The 19,846-nt window shown below is 38.3% G+C and overlaps 3 protein-coding genes across 3 annotated transcripts; 2 read left to right on the top strand and 1 right to left on the bottom strand.

Moving 5' to 3' along the window:
* The first annotated feature begins 975 nt into the window (after nucleotides 1-975).
* On the top strand, nucleotides 976-10,603 carry MGP3 (male gametophyte defective 3). The gene is given in 19 exon segments (XM_011010969.1): nucleotides 976-1,966; nucleotides 3,391-3,624; nucleotides 3,709-3,842; nucleotides 3,925-3,991; nucleotides 4,107-4,165; nucleotides 4,485-4,602; nucleotides 4,763-4,876; nucleotides 5,026-5,157; nucleotides 5,242-5,658; nucleotides 5,936-5,986; nucleotides 6,279-6,349; nucleotides 6,774-6,858; nucleotides 7,095-7,251; nucleotides 7,339-7,421; nucleotides 8,387-8,476; nucleotides 8,602-8,649; nucleotides 8,851-8,965; nucleotides 9,059-9,162; nucleotides 9,778-10,603. Coding segments are annotated over 19 exon segments (2,979 nt in total). The 5' UTR covers nucleotides 976-1,177; the 3' UTR covers nucleotides 9,889-10,603.
* Nucleotides 10,604-10,679: 76 nt separating this feature from the next.
* On the bottom strand, nucleotides 10,680-13,993 carry LOC105119187 (probable sodium-coupled neutral amino acid transporter 6). The gene is made up of 5 exons (XM_011017310.1): nucleotides 13,945-13,993; nucleotides 13,772-13,903; nucleotides 12,539-12,717; nucleotides 11,352-11,773; nucleotides 10,680-10,794 (listed from the first exon to the last, which is right to left on the bottom strand). The coding sequence occupies exons 1-5, from the start codon at nucleotides 13,991-13,993 to the stop codon at nucleotides 10,680-10,682; spliced, it is 897 nt and encodes a 298-aa protein (XP_011015612.1).
* A 1,629-nt stretch (nucleotides 13,994-15,622) lies between these two features.
* Nucleotides 15,623-19,773, top strand: LOC105114419 (Armadillo/beta-catenin-like repeat family protein). The gene is made up of 3 exons (XM_011010957.1): nucleotides 15,623-16,946; nucleotides 17,505-17,814; nucleotides 18,011-19,773. Exons 1-3 carry the CDS (start codon nucleotides 15,738-15,740, stop codon nucleotides 19,597-19,599), a joined length of 3,108 nt encoding a protein of 1,035 aa, XP_011009259.1. The 5' UTR covers nucleotides 15,623-15,737; the 3' UTR covers nucleotides 19,600-19,773.
* The last annotated feature ends 73 nt before the right edge of the window (nucleotides 19,774-19,846 follow it).

Raw genomic sequence — 19,846 nt, 5'->3', positions numbered from 1 at the left:
GGACACGATTGGGAACCGAGATTTGTTATTTAATCCAAAGAAACCGACAGGTATCCTTTTCAGTTGCTTGTGGCAAGCTTAGCAAGGTGATTTACTTCAACGCAAGAGAGCAGATTCATATTTAGCCTTGCCATCGTTTCAAGGTGCTTCGAAGCTTACTGGGGTTTTCTGAAGTGTCCGATTTAAAATGCCAAAACAATGGCAAGGGTAGTGCTAGTATCTCCCAGGAAAAAGAAGAATAAAAGGAAAGACATTCGAGGAGATGAGAATGGGTGATTTCTTTCGATGCTGAAAATTCTTGTACTGAATATTTAAATTGAAAATAACCAGGCAGCATGACTCCTTTTAAAGAGTGCACCGTACGATGCTAACCTCTCTAGAAGATGGACTTCAAGCTAGAGCAGTTTATTAACAGTTAAATCAGTTAGCTCGACAGACTTATAAGAGAGATCTCATGACCCTCAACAACAGGAAAGAAAGGCTTCAGAATCTCAAGTAACTTCTGTTCTGTGACATGTTCAGAATAAATTCTTAAGAAAAATGAAATTCTATCCCACCAATCAAGCTTTTCAATTTCAATTTGTGCCAGTCTCACAATTTCTTTTCGAAACAATAACTTCTTCTTTGTTTGTATCAATGAAGATCCAAATTATTTTCCTTTTTTGAAAAACCAATTTTTTTTTCCCATATCAATCATATTCTAATCAAATATCACATTCTTCTATATATTTTTATACTTGAAACTCCAACTTCCATAACCACCAAATTTAATTTTTTTAATTTCTTTTCCATTCTTAATGTTTAAAAACAATCAAATAAAATTTCTCTCTCATTGATAAAAATTCACCAACCGTTAACTCCTCCTAACTTTGATGGTCCATGGCTCCATAAGTCCAACTTCATGGAAAAAGCCCATCCCACATGGGTTTTAAGGAGGGTTTAAAGGCGGCGTGGCGTGACCCCCGGCGCCACCCCCCCACCCCCAACGATTCAGTGATTTTGATTATTTTCACAGTCTCCCTTTCATCACCCCCGCTCTGTCTAATTCACAGTTCTTCTCACTCCCCTTCAAGTCTTTGTCCATGCCCATTATTATCTTCACTGCCATTTCACCTTCTCTTACTACAATTAGATTATAATAATAAATCATTCATTCAAATTTCTTCCTTTCTACATCATGTGGAGAACCTTAGCCAAATATGCTCCTTCTAAAAAGCTGAGACTTATCTCAAGCTTTCGTAATCTCTTTAAAGAATCAACCTTTATTGAAAAATTCAGATGCCCAGATACCAAAACATGCCTAAATTCAACATTTTCTCTTCTGGGTTCTCGTCAGGTTGGCGTTTTACCTCAACATCACAAATTGGACAATCCTAGTTATGGTGATTTAACAAAGTCTTTTCGTCTCTCCCCTTGTTTCTTCAAGGGGTATGCCACCGCAGCAGCTGCAGAGGTGATTTCTTCGACTGATGAATCGGACCTTTCTTGGTCTGATGACTTTCAAGGATCAATGGAGGAAATTGACAAGAATTTCCGGAAACTGGAGTCACAGTTTATGCCACAACAGAAGAAAATGATGGCAGGTATGGGGATTGGAAAGTATACCATTCTTAAAAGGAGGCAAGTAAAGATGGAGACAGAAGCATGGGAACAGACGGCACGAGAGTATCAGGAGATGTTAGAGGACATGTGCGAGCAGAAACTGGCACCTAATTTGCCTTATGTAAAGTCTCTGTTTCTTGGTTGGTTTGAGCCTCTGAGGGATGCAATTCTTGCAGAGCAAGAATTGTGTAAGGTGAACTCCAGGGTTCCTCATAGAGCCTATTTTAATGACTTGCCGGCTGATATGATGGCAGTTATTACTATGCATAAGTTGATGGGGTTGTTGATGACCGGTAATGGAGGGACTGCCAATATTAGGGTGGTTCAAGCTGCATCTGTTGTTGGCGAAGCAATTGAAAATGAGGTGAATGACTTAGAAATTTAATTATTTTTTTCAGTGAAGTGTTTTGTTTGTGTAGTTTAGTTGGATTTTATTATATATGTAGGATCACAATACTGTTGTTTCTGTTTCTATTTTAAGTTGGAAATGTTTGGTAAAGAGAACACAAAAGCATGTGGCTGGAGGAATGTTAGATTGAAACTCATTAGAAGTATTCATTTTTCTTGGATTGTGTAGAAATCTGGCCCTTTAGTTGAATTCCATGAGATAACTCATCCTCTATTCTCCCAACCCTTCAATACCTCCATTTGTGTCTGTAAAGCTCTTTTAAATGTTTCCCGCAAACTGTAGGATACTGTGCTTCTATTTCGATATTCAAATACCTTTTCATGTTTCTTCATAACATCAGTATATATCTTTCAGGTAGCACATTTTAGAAGGTTCAATTTTCAAGATAGACTTCTTTTAGTGTTTAGTAATCCCGTGATGACAAACTTGCGTGGCAGTTATTTTTTTTTTGTTGTCTTTTTTTTGGTAATGGTTACTGCATTTTTTGTTCATCTTGTTCATATGGCATGCGATAACTAGTTTGTGTAGGATTCAGATATTTCTGATTATTTATTAAATTGATTTCTTGTTATTTGTTGTTGTATAATTCTACATTTATTCGGATATGCTATTAAAAATTATTTAGATTTAAAGAAGAAAATCAATCTTATTGGTACCGTCTAAGGTGCCAGAGGTGATTTGTCTAGGAATTTCTTGAACTCCGATCAATCTTCTGCAACAGAATATAAAGACCATATTTTTGAAGAATAAGATTTGACCAGTTATAACAAAACAAAAGGATAAAAGATAAAGGAATGGGGTGCTTCCCTTTTCTGGAAGGATCATACAATAGAAGCATCAAAAAATATTTTCTTGTGTTTTCTTATAAAAAAGAAATGAAGATACAGAAAACATCAAGCCCGTAGAACCAGGAATCAGTCAAAACCAAGAATCATCATTGTTGACCAAACAAATGAGTTGAGGTGCAAAGCATGATTTGCATTGCTTTCAAATCTCTTGTTGAATGAATGAATGAATGATTTCACATAGTTTCCCTGTCTGTCATATGGTAAAGCATACAATTCTTTTGGAGACTGTCTACTTAGTATCTTCTTGTTGTTCCTGCTTAAGCACAGGGTACAACCAACAGAGGTAGGTGCTTTCAAGATCGGCATCTCCACATGAATTTCTAATATTCTTCTTGTGATATACTTTAATTAAAAATGCACTTACGGTTTGGTTAAGAATTACACAAATTGCAGTTCTTTTTCACCTAGCAAAGTAAATAACTGCTTGTTTAGAGACATAATTTAATGACTTCATGATTATTACTAAGCAGTATGTTGTATTTCCTGGCTTTTATTGAGAGCTTGTGTGCAATTATCTCTTGTGTGGATCAGGCGAGGATACACAAGTTTTTGGAGAAGACAAAGAAGAGGAAGAATTTGAAAGACAAGATATCTGAAGGTGAGTCTGGTGCTGCTATTTATGAAGGAGAGAAACTAACTAAGGAACAGGAGAAACTGAGGAAAAAAGTAACTACACTGATGAAAAAACAAAAGGTTCATCAAGTAAGGCGAATTGTGAAGGGTCATGATGATTCATTTCCTTGGGGTCAGGAAGCACATCTGAAGGTTCGTGATATCTCTTGCTGTAAATGTAGTTGCATAAGAGTGTCATTTTTTCTCTGCATTTACTCTGATGCTTACCTATCCCAGGTTGGCTCTCGCTTGATTCAATTAATGATAGAAACTGCCTATATACAACCTCCAATTGATCAACTAGGAGGTGGTCCGCCTGATATTCGCCCTGCATTTGTGCATACCCTTAAAACCATCACAAAAGATACACAGTGAGAAATTGGAATCTATGACTCTCTCTCTCTCTCTCTTGCATATCACCATCTAAATTTTTTTTGGCCTACATTTGGATAGGAAAAGTAGTAGGAGATACGGTGTTATTGAGTGTGATCCACTTGTTCGCAAAGGCCTTGAAAAATCTGTAAGTAACTACAGTTTATGCTGCTGTGGCTCTGGTAATATCTATTTTGATTATGTTTAAAGATTATATCTTCCTTTAGGTATTGTGATGATACTAATTCTTGTCATCTGAACAGGCTAGGCACATGGTCATCCCTTATATGCCAATGCTGGTGCCTCCTCTAAACTGGACAGGGTATGAGTTTCAATTCTATCTTTTGACCCTTTTTCTTTTTGTTTATACCAATCCGTGTGCAAAGTTTCTAGTTAAATCTAGTTTAATGGAACAACCTGGTTCTAAGTAGTGATATATTCTCCTTGTAAGAATAATTATTAAAAATAATTTGTTTTATTTCACTTGTTCTTGGTCAAATATTGTGCTGTCAAGCTTACTGCTTTACAAAATAAAATAACAAGACCAACCTTGTCAAATCTTCTTTAAGACAGCTAGCTAGACATTAATATCATTGGGGGTGCTGGTTTCTTTCCCCCTAACCTTTGCAATAATTTGACAGGTATGACCAAGGTGCATACTTTTTCTTACCATCCTATGTTATGCGAATCCATGGAGCAAAACAACAACGTGTCGCAATTAAAAGGGCTTCAAGGAATCAATTAGAGCCTGTTTTTAAGGTTAGAAATCACTGCTTGAGTTGATTCTATCTATTTTCCACTGACAACCATGTCACTTTAATTGACACATTTTCTTGATGAATGGTGATGATTTGTATCCAGCTTCATGCTTGCACCCTCACTCTCACTATAATTCTTTTTTTTTTTTGGGATGAATCAGGCCCTGGATACTCTTGGAAATACCAAGTGGAGAGTAAATAAAAGGATTCTTGCAGTAATTGATAGAATATGGGCTAGTGGAGGCCGTCTTGCTGGCTTGGTTGACCGTGAAGATGTGGGTTATTTATACGAGCTGAAGTTCATATAATTTTCATTTAGAATAGTATTTAACACTGCTCATGCCAGTTCTTTCTCATTCCCTCCTTTCTTTTATTGAATCCCTCCCCTCGAACTCCTTTTTTTTCACTTATAAAAACTTGATAGGTTCCTTTGCCCGAGGAGCCACAAACAGAAGATGAGGCTGAAATTCGGAAATGGAGGTGGAAAGTTAAAAGTGTGAAAAAGGAGAACAGTGAGCGACATTCACAGCGTTGTGATGTGGAACTAAAACTTGCGGTAAGAAGCTCCCTTGTTTCAGCAAATAACAAGTGTATGCATGTTTTTGTAGATGGCTTGTTAAATTGCTATAACTTGGAGCAGGTAGCTAGAAAGATGAAGGACGAGGAAGGCTTCTACTATCCACACAACGTTGATTTTCGGGGTCGTGCTTACCCTATGCACCCATATTTGAACCATCTTGGCTCTGATGTGTGCCGGGGCATCCTTGAGTTTGCAGAGGGGCGACCTCTTGGGAAGTCTGGTTTGCGCTGGCTGAAGATACATTTAGCAAATCTGTATGCTGGTGGTGTAGACAAATTATCCTATGATGGTCGAATATCATTTACTGAGAATCATCTGGATGATATCTTTGATTCCGCTGACCGACCTCTTGAAGGACAACGCTGGTGGTTGGGTGCGGAGGATCCTTTTCAATGCTTGGCAGTATGCATTAATCTTTCAGAAGCTTTGAGAAGCCCTTCTCCAGAGACTGCTATTTCACATACACCTGTTCACCAGGTACCTTTTCTCTCTGTTGTTACTGCTATTGAGTTCTGTGATAAAATCAAGTTGATGACTGCATATGAAGAGTTGCGATGAGCTCTGGAGCAGACTTGTTGGTTCAATGTTATTCATTGGCTGATGCTTGCTGTATTGTCTTCAAAGAAGTTTAGAGGCTTTATATTAAACCTTTGCTTTCTTTGTGATATCGTTTTTCATATTGAATGTGCAGTACAGAAACATACCATGATCAAGAATTTATTCTTATAATTCCTTTTTTTTTTCCTTTTCCAAGGATGGTTCGTGCAATGGCTTGCAACACTATGCTGCCCTTGGAAGGGACAAGGTAAAATAGTTTTTGTTCACATTGACTTGAGAAAATTGCAAAACATCTCCCGATCCTAAATTTGGAAATCTGGAACTTTTTAGATTTTGCATCAAGGTTCATAAATTTTCCTTACAGAACTTATACTCTGCCAGAACCATGATTTAAGTGTTTTTGAATGCACAACTATGACCAAGGATTTCTAATCTTTGTTTGAATTGGAAGCATCACATGTTCCAGTGCATGGTGTGATTTTGTTGTACTTCTCTTAAGTTTTACATTAAGCAATAAACTGAATTGAACTATTTATCAGTTGGGAGCAGCTGCAGTAAATCTAGTTGGAGGAGGAAAACCCGCTGATGTTTACTCAGGAATTGCAGCCAGGTGGGCTCTTTCTCTTACTGCATCTCTGTGGAAATTGGGGCAGGGATAGTGAAGGTGGTTGGGGCAGCCAACTACAATATGATGGCTAAGAAGCCTTGCTATGGTTGGGCAGTGGGTGAACCTTTTTACTTAAATTGGATTTTGACATGTATCCACGGGGAGTATGCAGGCTGACTGTCTGAAAAAAAATAGGGTAATACCATAGTAAATCCTGGAATACCAGAATCTGGTTATGACAGCAATCTGTATCTGTGATTTTTAAATGTCACTTTAATTCAATGTAGTAGGAATTATTGGAATTTCATCATATGTATTGCTTCTGGAACAACTGCCAGCAACTCATGTTCAGCTGTACATTGAAAATTACTTAGTGTTGTTTTGTTAGCATATCTAATGTTTAACACAATTGTTGTTTTTGATGTAGAGTTCTTGATATCATGCGAAGAGATGCAGAAATTGACCCTGCAATTAATCCAAATTCAGTGCATGCTAAGCTTTTAATCAATCAGGTTTCTGCCTGCCTTGTGTTTATTAATGGTGTTAAATATGCCTGAGATTATTCAATTTTAACACTGTTTGAATTGCTAAATTTATGAACGATTCCTCAGTTTTAACAACATACACATACATAATTAATTAGGTTGTAGGATCAGGCGACTCATTTTGTAGCCAAACATTCTTGGGCATGCTTGCACGACTCCCTATGATATATTGCTAACAGCTTTCCTTCATTACTGGAACCCAGGTGGACCGGAAGTTGGTGAAGCAGACAGTGATGACATCAGTGTATGGGGTTACTTATATTGGTGCCCGTGACCAAATCAAAAGGAGGTTAAAAGAGCGTTGTAACATCGCTGATGATCCACAGCTGTATTCTGCAGCTTGCTATGCAGCAAAAGTAAGTGGCGTGCGTTTGTGTATGCCAGTAAAGGAGGATTTTTTTAATTATTTTACCACATGAACAGACAACCTTGACAGCTTTAGAAGAGATGTTTGACGTACCTTGACAGCTTTAGAAGAGATGTTTGAAGGCGCGAGAGGAATTATGGCTTGGCTTGGAGAATGTGCAAAGGCATGTTTCATTTATCCTGCTATCATTTGCTTTGCATCGGAGGGTAGTTTTTGCCCTGTCATTTGATGGGGGGTCCCACATATGGAATCCTGATGGCACTCCATTTTGGTCGTGTTCTTTTTCCTTGTATCCCCTGACATCCTGATCCGGTAATTTATTTAATGGGTTGGAAAAGGTTTGGCCCCACTTTGGATCTCATTTATGACCTGCTTAAGTTATATCATTAATGGGCTTTGATGGATTTAGATAGTCAATGTGGGATTAAGCATATTCAATTCAACAATTCCCTTAGTTCCAGACTTCTAATGGATTTAGATGGTCAATGTGGGGATAAGCATAATCAATTCAACAATGTCCTTAGTTTCAGACTTCTAGACTCATTAAAGCTGGTCACCTGAATCCTGTTTTTAATGCCACCTTATCTTGAATTGTCTTATCAAAGGGATGTTTTGAGATTAAATCAATTCTTATTATTTCATCTCAAGCCAATTTTTCTACCTCTCATTTGATAGTTTCCCATTTGCCTTCAGTATCCAGTACCAACTGTCATATATGGCTTCTTTGCCAGATCATTTCCATATTCAGATCATGTTTTGTAACTGCATGATCATATAAATCAGGAGAGATTTTGTGTTACAAGAAGGCAGTTGAATTGTTTTTGTGGACATTGTTTCCAATGGCTGAAGGGTGGGATAAGTTGAGTAGATACATGATTCTAATCTTTTCAACAATAAATGTAAAGGAAGAGAATAGAGGAAAGATGTTATAGAACTTAGTTACTTGCCCAATGGATAATGTTCTATGTAATATGCAAACTGTATCATCAGCGCTCAAGCTTAATAGATTTTCAGAAACTTTTGAGTTTCCAGTTAAATATAGCTATTTGCTCTCATCAACGCTTTGCCCTGCTTGAGAAAATCTTGCTGTGTTCTGGAATTTCTGACTGCTGAACGTAATATAAACAGGTGATAGCTTCAGAGAATCAGCCTGTGCAGTGGACCACTCCTTTTGGACTCCCTGTTGTACAGCCTTATCGACAGTTGGGAAGGCAGCTTGTAATGTTCTAAGAAATTAATACTAATTTCAATTGGCTTATTTGTTGTTTTCGATTATATAATGAATGTAGAAAACCAACGTTTATTTTGAAGGTGACTAAGATGCTTTCTTGATTTATATGTAGATTAAGACTTCCCTTCAGGTGCTGACGCTACAAAGAGAAACTGACAAGGTAGTGTCAGAGATTTTTTTCCTGTGTTTTTCTGATAAGCTTCAACAAACCGTGGATTGTATCTTTGATTAGGGCACCAGATCTTTGATTTTAATCCTTGTAAAAAAAGAGAGCAAGAGATGTAAAATCTGTGGGCAAGGGGCAAAGAACAGCTTCATGCTGCGCTCAGTTACTGATTACACAATTTTGTGATTGGTACAGGTCATGGTCAAGCGGCAAAGGACAGCCTTTCCTCCAAATTTTGTCCACTCCCTTGATGGTTCTCACATGATGATGACTGCTGTTGCCTGCAAAGAGGCAGGTTTGAACTTTGCAGGTTTGTGTGGGTTAGCAGTTCTCTCTCTCCCTCCAGACACCTGTTAAAATTTTTTGGGATATATTATTGTTTAATTTTGATGTCTATTTACAGGGGTCCATGATTCATACTGGACGCATGCATGCGATGTTGATGAAATGAACAGGATTCTGAGAGAAAAGTTTGTTGAACTCTATGAGACGCCAATACTAGAGAATGTAAAGTATCTTTATCAATGAGCTCATCAAACCTTATATTATTAAACTCCCCCAAGGAAGTAATTGTTTTCTCGGTTTTAACATGGTTCAAGCTTGTGCTTCACTAGTTCTTACTGCTAGTGTTTGTTTTCTTTTAAAATGACTTGACATGTAAGATAGTAGTTGATGACCATGATCCAGAGTAGGTAAATTGTTCTATAAAAAATTCTGCTTGGATCTTTATCTATAAAACATGAGCTCACACCTGTTGCAATGGAAGTCATGTCCTTGGGAGAGAGCAGACCTTTCAATTGGTTACTTTAGCTTTCCAACATGAACTGAAGTACATTACAATTTGAACCTACTGTTACTTTTATGGGCTTTAAAGAAATAGTTTTCTGAAGTTTTCTAAATTTTGAGAATTCTATTCCTTGGGTGAGCAATGAAATGGGAGGGCATTCCTACAAATTTATGCTCTCTTTGCAGCTCGTGATGCATTTGTTGATTCTATCTGGTGATTTGTGATCTTAACAGGAAATTTATTATTTTTAAACCGAGAATTTATTATTTTTAAACCGAGAATCTTACATGTTAAGTGATGATATCAGATTTATTGGTTTGTTTATGTGCTTGCAGTTATTGGAAAGCTTCCAAAGTTCGTTCCCCAACTTGAAATTTCCTCCCTTACCTGAGCGAGGAGACTTTGATCTAAGAGATGTCCTGCAATCAACCTATTTCTTTAACTAGTCTGAACTGGACACTAACCTTGTCAGTTACCTTAAAATTGTACTCTGCGCCTCTGGCATTTGGTCCCAAGGTGATGGCAGCTGTACTTGCTTATCAATGGGTTTAGTCTCTGATAAAAGAACCCTAAACCGCATTGAGCAGAAAAGGTTGAGAAGAATAGAAGCTCGAGGCATGGCTACCCCTCATTTGGTATCCAATTGGCACCTTTGTACATATCCAAGCACAGGAACTTATTAATTATCAGCTGGAGATATCCGTGACACCGTCCTGCTACACAAGTGATAAATGGCACCTTCTGTATCTGCTGTGTAAAAAGATAAAGAAATAGCATGATGCGACATTCAATGGCTTGAAGGATCGACACTCATTATTAAGCAAGCTGCTTTGTCATTAGTTGGCTCGGTGTAAAATGGAATTGAAGCTTCGTGCGGGAATGGATTATTATGTTGATGAAGTCATTTAAACAGTTTGAGGATGGATGCAAGCTTCGGTTGCCATATCTTCAGAGATGATAACTGCAACAGATTTAACTTAGATTTCTTAAAATAATCACGTCGACAGGGAAAGCAATCTAGTGGATGACGAACATGTCTCTTTCGTGGTGTTTTGCCACCTTTGTATCAATTGTTGTATAGGATCTATAAATGGATGCATAGACTGGCTATAGGTTTGTTCTTGCCATGAGTTGGATCCAAAGCCGCAAAATTTATTACAAGCACAGCAAGACCAATCTATTATCTTTTTAATTAACCATAACAAGCTTTAAGGGTCCAGGTGTCATTAAGCATGAATCAAAAGTTGTACGAATTGCCACCAGCACCTTCGGCCTTGAAGAACACTCCAGTGAGGAAAAGATCTGGATTTTTACATAAGCAGTTCCCAAAAAATTTGCATGTTTCACTGTGTCTGCTTGACATTCACACGAGATCTTCAAGCAGATAATAAGACCAAGAAATCATGCATGTGGAGAGGGATTTCTTCTGAATAGGGCACAAGCATCACTGTATATAGCCACCAAACTTGAGAATAAAGCAAGAAAAATAACGATGACAGACATGACCTTACCCTTCTTTGCTGCTGCGAAATGGGGATCTCTGAAAGATCGTAGGTTTGATCCAACAAATGAACAAGATATTAGATAGACCACCTAACAAATTGGAAGCAATATCAGCTTTTAGTCTTGAATGCAATCAAAGTGCACTGAAACTTCGAAATGGATACGAATTTGGGATATATGGTAGCCAACATAGAATCAGACCCACCAACCAAGATAAAGGTGCTCACATGTTTGGAGAAAGAATGAAAAAAAAAATCTAAGCACTAGAATCCCATCTTAGAGGTTTTAAGGCCTTCATATGCAATATTTATGAACACTATAATGTGAAATGTATTCCTCTTTTGTTCTGAAATTCGAAAGATATATATGCGTAATCACAACTCCGAGCTAGAGTTAAATTACTCACCTCAAAGCAATAGCAGCTGGAAAAATAAATCCAAGACACGCTGCAGAAGTTGCTCCAGTGAACTGGAAAGCAACCCTGATGCTGGGTATAAAGTTTGCACCCGAGAAGATGAGAGAAATGAGTGCTGTGATGATTAATGAAAACCTATGGTTATCTGAAACCAATGGCGTGGCTGAAGGAAAGAGAAGACCATCCAGATTTAGGCGCAGTGGACGGAAGATCACATGGAAAACAACCATGAGATGCAAAGCATAGCTGATGCAAACGATATCATTGAGCAAAGAGCTGTAAGGAACGCCAAGGTCAGTGTCGAAGTTGGCCAACATATCATCAAGGGTTGAGTCACCAAATAGGAGGAAGCCAAAGAAGTTTGTCATTATATGGACAGCTGGGAATAGAGCTAATGAAGTCTGCACAACTGGCTGTATCATAGAGGAATCTTGAAGCTCATTTTCAATAGTATAAACTGCAGAAGATGTATTTTCTTATTGAGGTTTTCCATAATATAATTCATTTAACTACAGAATGCTTAGCTTGAGTCAAAATATTGAAGATCATTTAAGTCAGCTTCTCCCCTCACAGCAGAGAAGGGAGAAGGAAGTACCAATCCCAGGCATCTCAGGCCTTACACTAATCCAGTAACCATACTCTATGCATAACAAATGCTACCAAATACAAGATGGAGTTTGCTATAGTATAAGCCTTCCCATCCACTAATGTCAGAAATCAAGACACAAACTTTTCGTCATGCTATCATAGTAATTCTTATTCTCTAAGCATGGCTGTCCCGACATCAACACATCTCCCAGCAAGGGGCTAAACCTTCCCAGGGACTCCTACTGGCAGGACATAAACTTCTATCTATCAAGTATCATACAACCAAAAAGGTATAAGTTTCTGTACAGCTCGTGCACTAAGGAATCAAATTGTTAATCCTAAAAATAACTACTTGTCAAGTACCTGGTCTTGGAGAATAGACAGATGAGCCCAGATAAGCCTAGTCACTCCCTATCCCCGGGGGCAATAGGCATCTTTTGACCAATTTTCGTGGAAAGAACCGGTAAAGAAATTACTTCTACACATCTGCCAAAAGGATAATACTAATGTGCCCAAATCAAACCCACAGACCAAGCAATTTAGAGGATATGAAGATCAGCCTACCCAACATTAACATGACAGATGAATACTATATCAAGAATGGGAACCACAGGGAACACTCCAAAATGAAGTGATATTGGCAATATTAGGAAGCACCTGGGCATGGTAGCACTTCCATTAACCAATATAACCGCAGTGATTCCTGCAGTAATAACGAGAAAAACAACTGCCAGTGCAACAGCTAGGGCAGATGTGTATCTCAACGAATCTGCTTTCATTTGAAAGAAACCGTCAGCGCTACACAACAAAGAGGTTTGTGCTATCGATTTCTTATTAATCTAAGCAATATATAGAAAAAAACGACAGAATTATTTAACACTGACCCAAATGCTTGAAACATGCCAGTGGAGAAAATATAGAAAGGGTAATGAAAAGAAGAAGAAAGGCACGGCCATTCCACCAGTGGTTTCCAAACCATTCTTCCCATGCACCAGCATGATGAACTCCACACAAAGATGTTCCAGACAACACATCAGCTTGTCATGTAAACCATTGAAACATGCAAGACTATTTGAACTTGTCTAATTGTTGGAAAGAAGACGAGAAACAAAATGCATTTTACAACCACAAGAATTTCGTACTATGGAAATCAGGACTTTCCAGCAACATCTCCCACTGAAGTTTTGGCTCAGCAACTTTAGGCATGTATTGCAATTTTAGAGCTGCCATCACATGCTGTCAGCTGCACTGCTTCACTGTTGCTAAGAGCTTCCAGCTTTTATGTTTGTAATTTTGGGGGGTTTTGAAAATAAAAGCACTTTAATAGTACATGTTATTTATAATCCTATTCCATTTAGCATCTCCAAAATTAGGAGTTTGATGGCGCAACATATAATTGACATGAGAAAAATCAATCCGCAATCAGTTATTTAGGTCCAGATCCCTGATAATTGGTACATTTCTAATAGCTTAGCTAATAATTAGTACACTGCCTACTGACTCCTCTACTCGTATGCAAAACAACTATCTAGAACTGCATCACCCGGTTTACATGTTAATCTCAAAACCACAAAAGAAATGGAAAAGCATGATTAGCAAACAATGATCAATTTCATAAACACTGATGCGCCCCATAAACTTGGACACCCTTATAGATATCAGCAAATAACAGCCACTTCAATCTGAGATATCCCTGTTCTTAACCATCAGACTAAATTAAAGTGAAGCACGTAATTCACACAATTGTCTCAAACCCACGAATTAAAATGCAAAATTCATAATTATCAAACCAATTATCAAGATTCATATGCAGTTACACTTACCAATGATACTCATGTAAACAATGAGGACCCTGACGTTGTTAAGCATCACAAAAAGCTGAAGCACTCTTCTCCCAGTATTCCCAAATGCATCACCCAGGAGCCCACCATAAGTCTCCCGCCTTTCCAGCCTTACTACAACTTAAGAGCATCTCAACAGAACAGTCAGTGAGCACAGCTCCCAAGGCCAAGTCCAAGAACCTTCATGGTTGCAGGCAATGCCATGATCCCAGTGCCATTGATCAGTGCATTGCTAGCATTCTTACCAACACAGTTACAAAACTAGCCTTTTGGTCTCTGAAAGGACAGTTTTTTGTCCTGTTCGCTGCGCGCAGATGCCTCTTAACCCAATTAGTTACAAATTCTGGAAAAAGAAAGGGATTATCTTTTGCCATGACGTACGAGAGAAAAAAGTAAATTAATCTGAATCACATTGAATTCAGCGAGTTTCATAAAATACAACCAGGTAGATTGACTAATCCTACCACTAGGAAATTTTACACGGTACTGAAAGTCAAAGCAGTTGTTTAATCCCCTGCAGCAAGTCCTTTTTTTTTTTTTTTGTTAAAGGCCAACCCTTCTCCAAACATCAGATCAGAAGAGTGCCGGCATGATCAAATCAGTACCTTGAATGTACTCAAGTTGGGAGATTAAAAGCAGATATATCTGCCATAACAGCATAAAATCATCTCCAACTTCAATGAAATTATGATTCTACTTAACGCTGCAGCATCTGGAAATAGAGATGTCTACTTGACTGAGAAAATGCATATTGACTTTGCAACAAATACTGAACCATGAAGCTTACATCTTGAAGGTTACCTGCTAAAGTCGGATAGTGACCTTAAACCAAACTACATGCAATTTGTTGACACCCCATGTCCCAGTACAGCCAGCTGAATGAGTCTTCTTTTTCTATGCCTTATAGCTTTCTTTGAAAAGTTGTTTATCTCAAGCATCGATATAGAAAGTATACTGTCACAATCCAAAATACGAGTACTATTATATTCAGCCGTTGGAGTTAGCCAGTAAATTATAGCATTCTGCGAACATAAATCACTTGCTGGTAAGATTAGCAATAGCATAAATAAGCTATCAGAGACTTGTTCATTGGTAAAATATATCGTCTTCTGGGATGCCTTCTACAACAAGACTAAGTTGCTGCTTACCCAAGTAGAGACCGGTCAAGTGTATGTATCTAGAAGGCATCAGAAGTGGTAGCTCTGGTTCGATGTCGGTATGTGATTGTCAATTGTATCTTGCTTCTGTCTAGTATTTAAAAGTTTGAGTAAGCCTCAAAATTTTGAACTGAATTAAGCTTTAAATCAACCTCCATGTGCATACACCACTGCGTTTGATCTGGTTCGCAGGATTAGAGTTCGGTGGAAAGAGTTCAAGAGATTTTGGCTTCAAAAATTCCATTTTCAAACAAAAGAGGGAGTAGCCTGCCAAATACTCGTCAGCTATCAAATTCAGGTTCTTTTTTTTCTTTTTTCTTTTTTCTTTTTTACGGGCACATCAATCTGGTGACCTTAAACTTCCGCTAGTTACGTTTGTTTTGTTTTGAAGCACAATTTGTGCAACAAGTCCAGAACCATGGACAATATAATCACTTAGAAACTTCAGATTTTAAGGAATTAAAATGTCAGTAAAGCACCAGAGCATGCTTTCATATTCTCATTCATTGAAAAGAAGGATAGAAGAAATTCTTTGACATCCTACCTCCATTTGCATGTTTTCTCAAAATGAATATGCTATGGCATCGAAGTGGTTGTGTTTTTCTCTTTCCCGCCCTATTTTGGGTAAGTTTAAACTATTACCTGGTTGAGAATATTCTCTAAATTCAGTGTCCTGCTTAAATGGAATCTACAAATTTACCTAATCTTGAATTGAGTTCCTAAGCTCTTAATTGAAGTTTCATGCCGGTAATCAAACTTAAAAAAAAAAAAAGCATCTGATCTTGAGAGGTATGGTAATCTTCTCTTCTTGTTTTTTTTTTTTTCGGTTTCTACAGCTCAGCAAAGATTCAACTGCTATGGCTAGTGTTGCTGAATCCTTGCTGATATCAATTTCAGAGATCATTGAATCTGTAACTTGCATAGAACAAGAAAAGGAAAGCTTTGCTGAAATTGGATGCTACCTTTACCGAGTTTTCCCAGTCATAATGGAGTTGCAGACAACTGAGCACACCCCAAAAAATGCAATGGTGATCCTTCAATCCCTATCCAGAAGCATCACTGAGGCCAAGGATCTTGTAAACAAATGTCAAAGAGGCACCAACTCAAATTTTGATTCTGAATTGAAAAGCACCATATCACTTCTGGAAAGGGTGATAGAAGACATGGGCGAATGCTTGAGCTCGATACCTTCATCAACATTTCAGGACCAAGAATATGCAGAAGTTGCTGTCCAAGCTCTTTCAAATGAAATGCGAAGTGCTCATTTTGAAGTTGGCCAAAGCCAAGTATTGCAGATCAAAGAGCTGGATCCACACAAGTCTTTCTCGGAGGAGGAACCAAATGAAGAACCTGTAATGGTAGAATCGGATCTCTACCCTGTCAGTCTTGAAGCGTCCACAGGTAATTCCCGGTTCTTAAATACCCCGCACTTCATAGAAATCCAGAAACCCACAACTCTCAACAGGCAAAGGAAATGCAGCAGCAGCAGCTCATCAACATCATTGCTAAAGATGACCGAGTACATAGAGCCAATGTATGAAACTTTCTTCTGTCCGTTAACAAAGCAGATTATGGATGATCCAGTTACCATACAAAGTGGAGAGACATATGATAGGAAAGCAATTACCAAGTGGTTGGAAGAGTCCGATAACTCACAAGAAATTTTCTGCCCAATTACAGGGAAGAAGCTGTTGAGTAGAGTTCTAAGGACAAACGTAGCTCTGAAGACCACAATAGAGGAATGGAAAGAAAGAAATGAAGTGGCAAGGATAAAATGTTCACGTTCAGCTTTAGTTTTGTCCGCTTCACCAAGTATGGTTCTTGAAGCAATAAGAGATTTGCAAGAAATTTGCAAAAGGAAACAACATAGCAAGATACAAGTTCACAATGCTGGAATACTTCCATTGCTATTTAAGCTTCTGGAGTACAGAGATAGAGATGTTATCTATGAAGCGCTGGAGTTATTACGAGAATTGACCAAAGAGGACGATGATTCCAAGGTTCAGCTCTTTTTTCCTAAATTTGTTACGTAATATCATAAATAAAAGAAAAAGGATAAGAGTATGTGTGTGTTTGTGGGCGTTTGCCATGTTCTTAGCAAGTCATCTGGAGGAAATTTGAGGTCGCAGATATGTTTCCGTTCTCACAATTTTGAGAATGGAGCGATGTAGAAAGAGAGAATTTTACTTGGTTACCAATTCCTGCTAATATCATCTGGTTCAAAAATTGATCAATTTCAACGACAAACCTAAATTTCTCCACCCTATTTTGCGCAAGGACTGCTAATCACTGGCCAACTCATAATCCACTAAGCCATTCCCTTGGCGGGAGGCTTTGATGTGAATCAGTCACTGGCCTGTAAGGAACCTCACCTGCAATTGTTTAGCTACAAGACTACTATAATTGACCAAACCATGGCTGAAACTTTCAAAGAAGCTTCAGTAATTCGAATTGTTCTCATTGGTCTGAATTGAATCTAACTATGAGTGAATACAATTTTGTCTAGAAATAACCCACTGAAAGGAATTATAACTCAACTTCGGTGATTTTTTGTGCAGATGGTGACTTCTGAAATGGTCGACATTTCAGCAGTAATCAAGATGATGTCAATTGGTCACTGGCCCATAAGGCATGCGGCATTACTGTTATTACTTGAGATATCAAGGTCCCAATCATTATGGGAAAAGATTGGGTCAGTTCCTGGAGGAATTCTGATGCTGATCAGAATTAAATATAATCTGTCTGTCGATGCCTTCTCTTCAGAAACAGCAGATGAAATCTTAAGGAATCTAGAGAGGTCTCCAGAAAATATCAAGATGATGGCGGAAAATGGATTCTTGGAACCCCTTCTAAAGCATCTCACTGAAGGTAACTTCCAATACTCTCACACTCACCAAAAGCATAGCAAGTACAGAATGGCAGAAGAGTTTTTTTTTTTGAAGATAGCGGCTAACAAATTCACTTGGTTTTTCTGGATGGTTTAACTAATAAAAAATAATTTCCTTATGTACATTCAAATAAATATGCTCTCACAACAAAGTCAATGAAGATTCAAAATAAACAGGTACTAAGGAGATGCAGACAGAAATGGCAGAATACCTTGGGGAAATTGCGCTAGGACATGACAGCAAAACTTATGTGGCTGAGAGGGCCTCTCCTGCTCTCATCAAAATGGTGCATAGTGGAAACACTATGACCAGAACAGCGGCATTCAAAGCTCTAGCACAGATTTCATCCTACCATCCTAACGCCAAAATACTTGCAAAATCTGGAATTATTCAAATCATGGTTGAAGAGATGCTCACTCGAAGAATCAATGGTGAACCAATTAACTCAAAAGGTGAACCTGCTGCAATACTTGCAAATATATTTGAGGCTGGGATCGACCTTGAGAACTTCCAAGTAAATTATCACGGATTAGCTTCAGACTATGTTCTGTATAACATCATTGACATGATCAAACATTCCACTCCTGTTGAACTCAACATCAATCTTATTAGAATTCTTTTGTGCCTGACAAAGTCTCCCAAATCAATGGGCACCATTGTCTCCATGGTCAAAGAGATTGAAGCAAGCAACACCCTGGTTGAGCTCCTCAATAATCCCTATGAAGAACTTGGGATCGTAGCAATCAAGCTACTCATAGCGCTCATACCTTACATGGGACACTCTATAGCAGAGAGACTATGCAAAACTGCAGGTCAACCTGAGAATCTAATCCTTGGCCAAAATGAAACAGGCCGATTCACACAGAAGCAGGCAGTTTCAGCAACATTGCTTGCTAAACTCCCCCACCAGAGCCTGACACTAAATCTCGCTCTTCTCAGCAAGAACACAGTCCCTGCAATCCTACAACAAATCAATCAAATCCAAAGAACTGGTATAAGAACAAGCAGGTATGCAATTCCTTACTTGGAAGGACTTGTGGGCATTCTAGTCAGATTCACAACCACACTTTACGAACCTCGAATTCTGTTTCTAGCAAGAAACTACAACTTCACCTTAGTACTTACAGAAATGCTCATGAAAACATCAAGTGATGAAGTTCAGAGGTTAGCAGCAGTTGGCTTGGAGAATCTCTCATTGGAATCGATAAGTCTATCAAAACCACCAGAAATAAAGAAAACCAAGTTCTTGAAACTCTTCTACCCTCCAAAATTCCTATTTTCTGGTTCATCAAAGAAGAGAAAACTACCAGTCTGCCCTGTCCATAGAGGGGCTTGTTCCTCGCAAAACACATTCTGCTTAGTTGATGCAAAAGCAGTGGAGAGATTGCTGGCATGTTTGGACCATGAGAATGTTGAGGTTGTTGAAGCTGCATTGTCAGCAATATGTACTTTGTTAGATGACAAAGTCGATGTCGACAAGAGTGTTGGCATGTTGTGTGAAGTGAACGCCATGCAGCATGTTCTGAATGTTGTGAAAGAGCACAAGGGCGAAGGTTTGCGGCAAAAATCCTTCTGGTTAATTGATAGATTCTTGCTGAAAGGAGGGAAAAGGCCTGCTTCAGATATATCACAGGACAGGTTGCTACCTGCCACTTTGGTCAGTGCTTTCCACCATGGAGATATTGATACAAGGCAGATGGCTGAGAAGATCCTAAGGCATTTGAATAAGATGCCTGATTTTCCTACTTCCCACTATACCATGTAAAATCCTAGTGTAATAAACTGCTGCTTTTGAATGCAAACAAGTTCTGCTTTTGAGTGTAATCTCATCATGATAAATGTACATCAAGCATTGGGGTGTTATCATGTGAATTATTCAGTGTTGGTTAGGGAATGCTAAGAAATCATTAATGGATAGCCAAATCTTTTATTCTCTTTATTTATTTGTTTTTACATTTGGTAGAGTTAAATAGATGAGATAATATAGAAAAAGCATGTGCGATGTAGTTTCA

Source organism: Populus euphratica, unplaced genomic scaffold, assembly GCF_000495115.2.
Source record: "Populus euphratica unplaced genomic scaffold, PopEup_1.0 scaffold5.1, whole genome shotgun sequence".
Taxonomy (NCBI): Eukaryota; Viridiplantae; Streptophyta; class Magnoliopsida; order Malpighiales; family Salicaceae; genus Populus; species Populus euphratica.
This window is presented reverse-complemented; position numbering and strand designations above follow the sequence as displayed.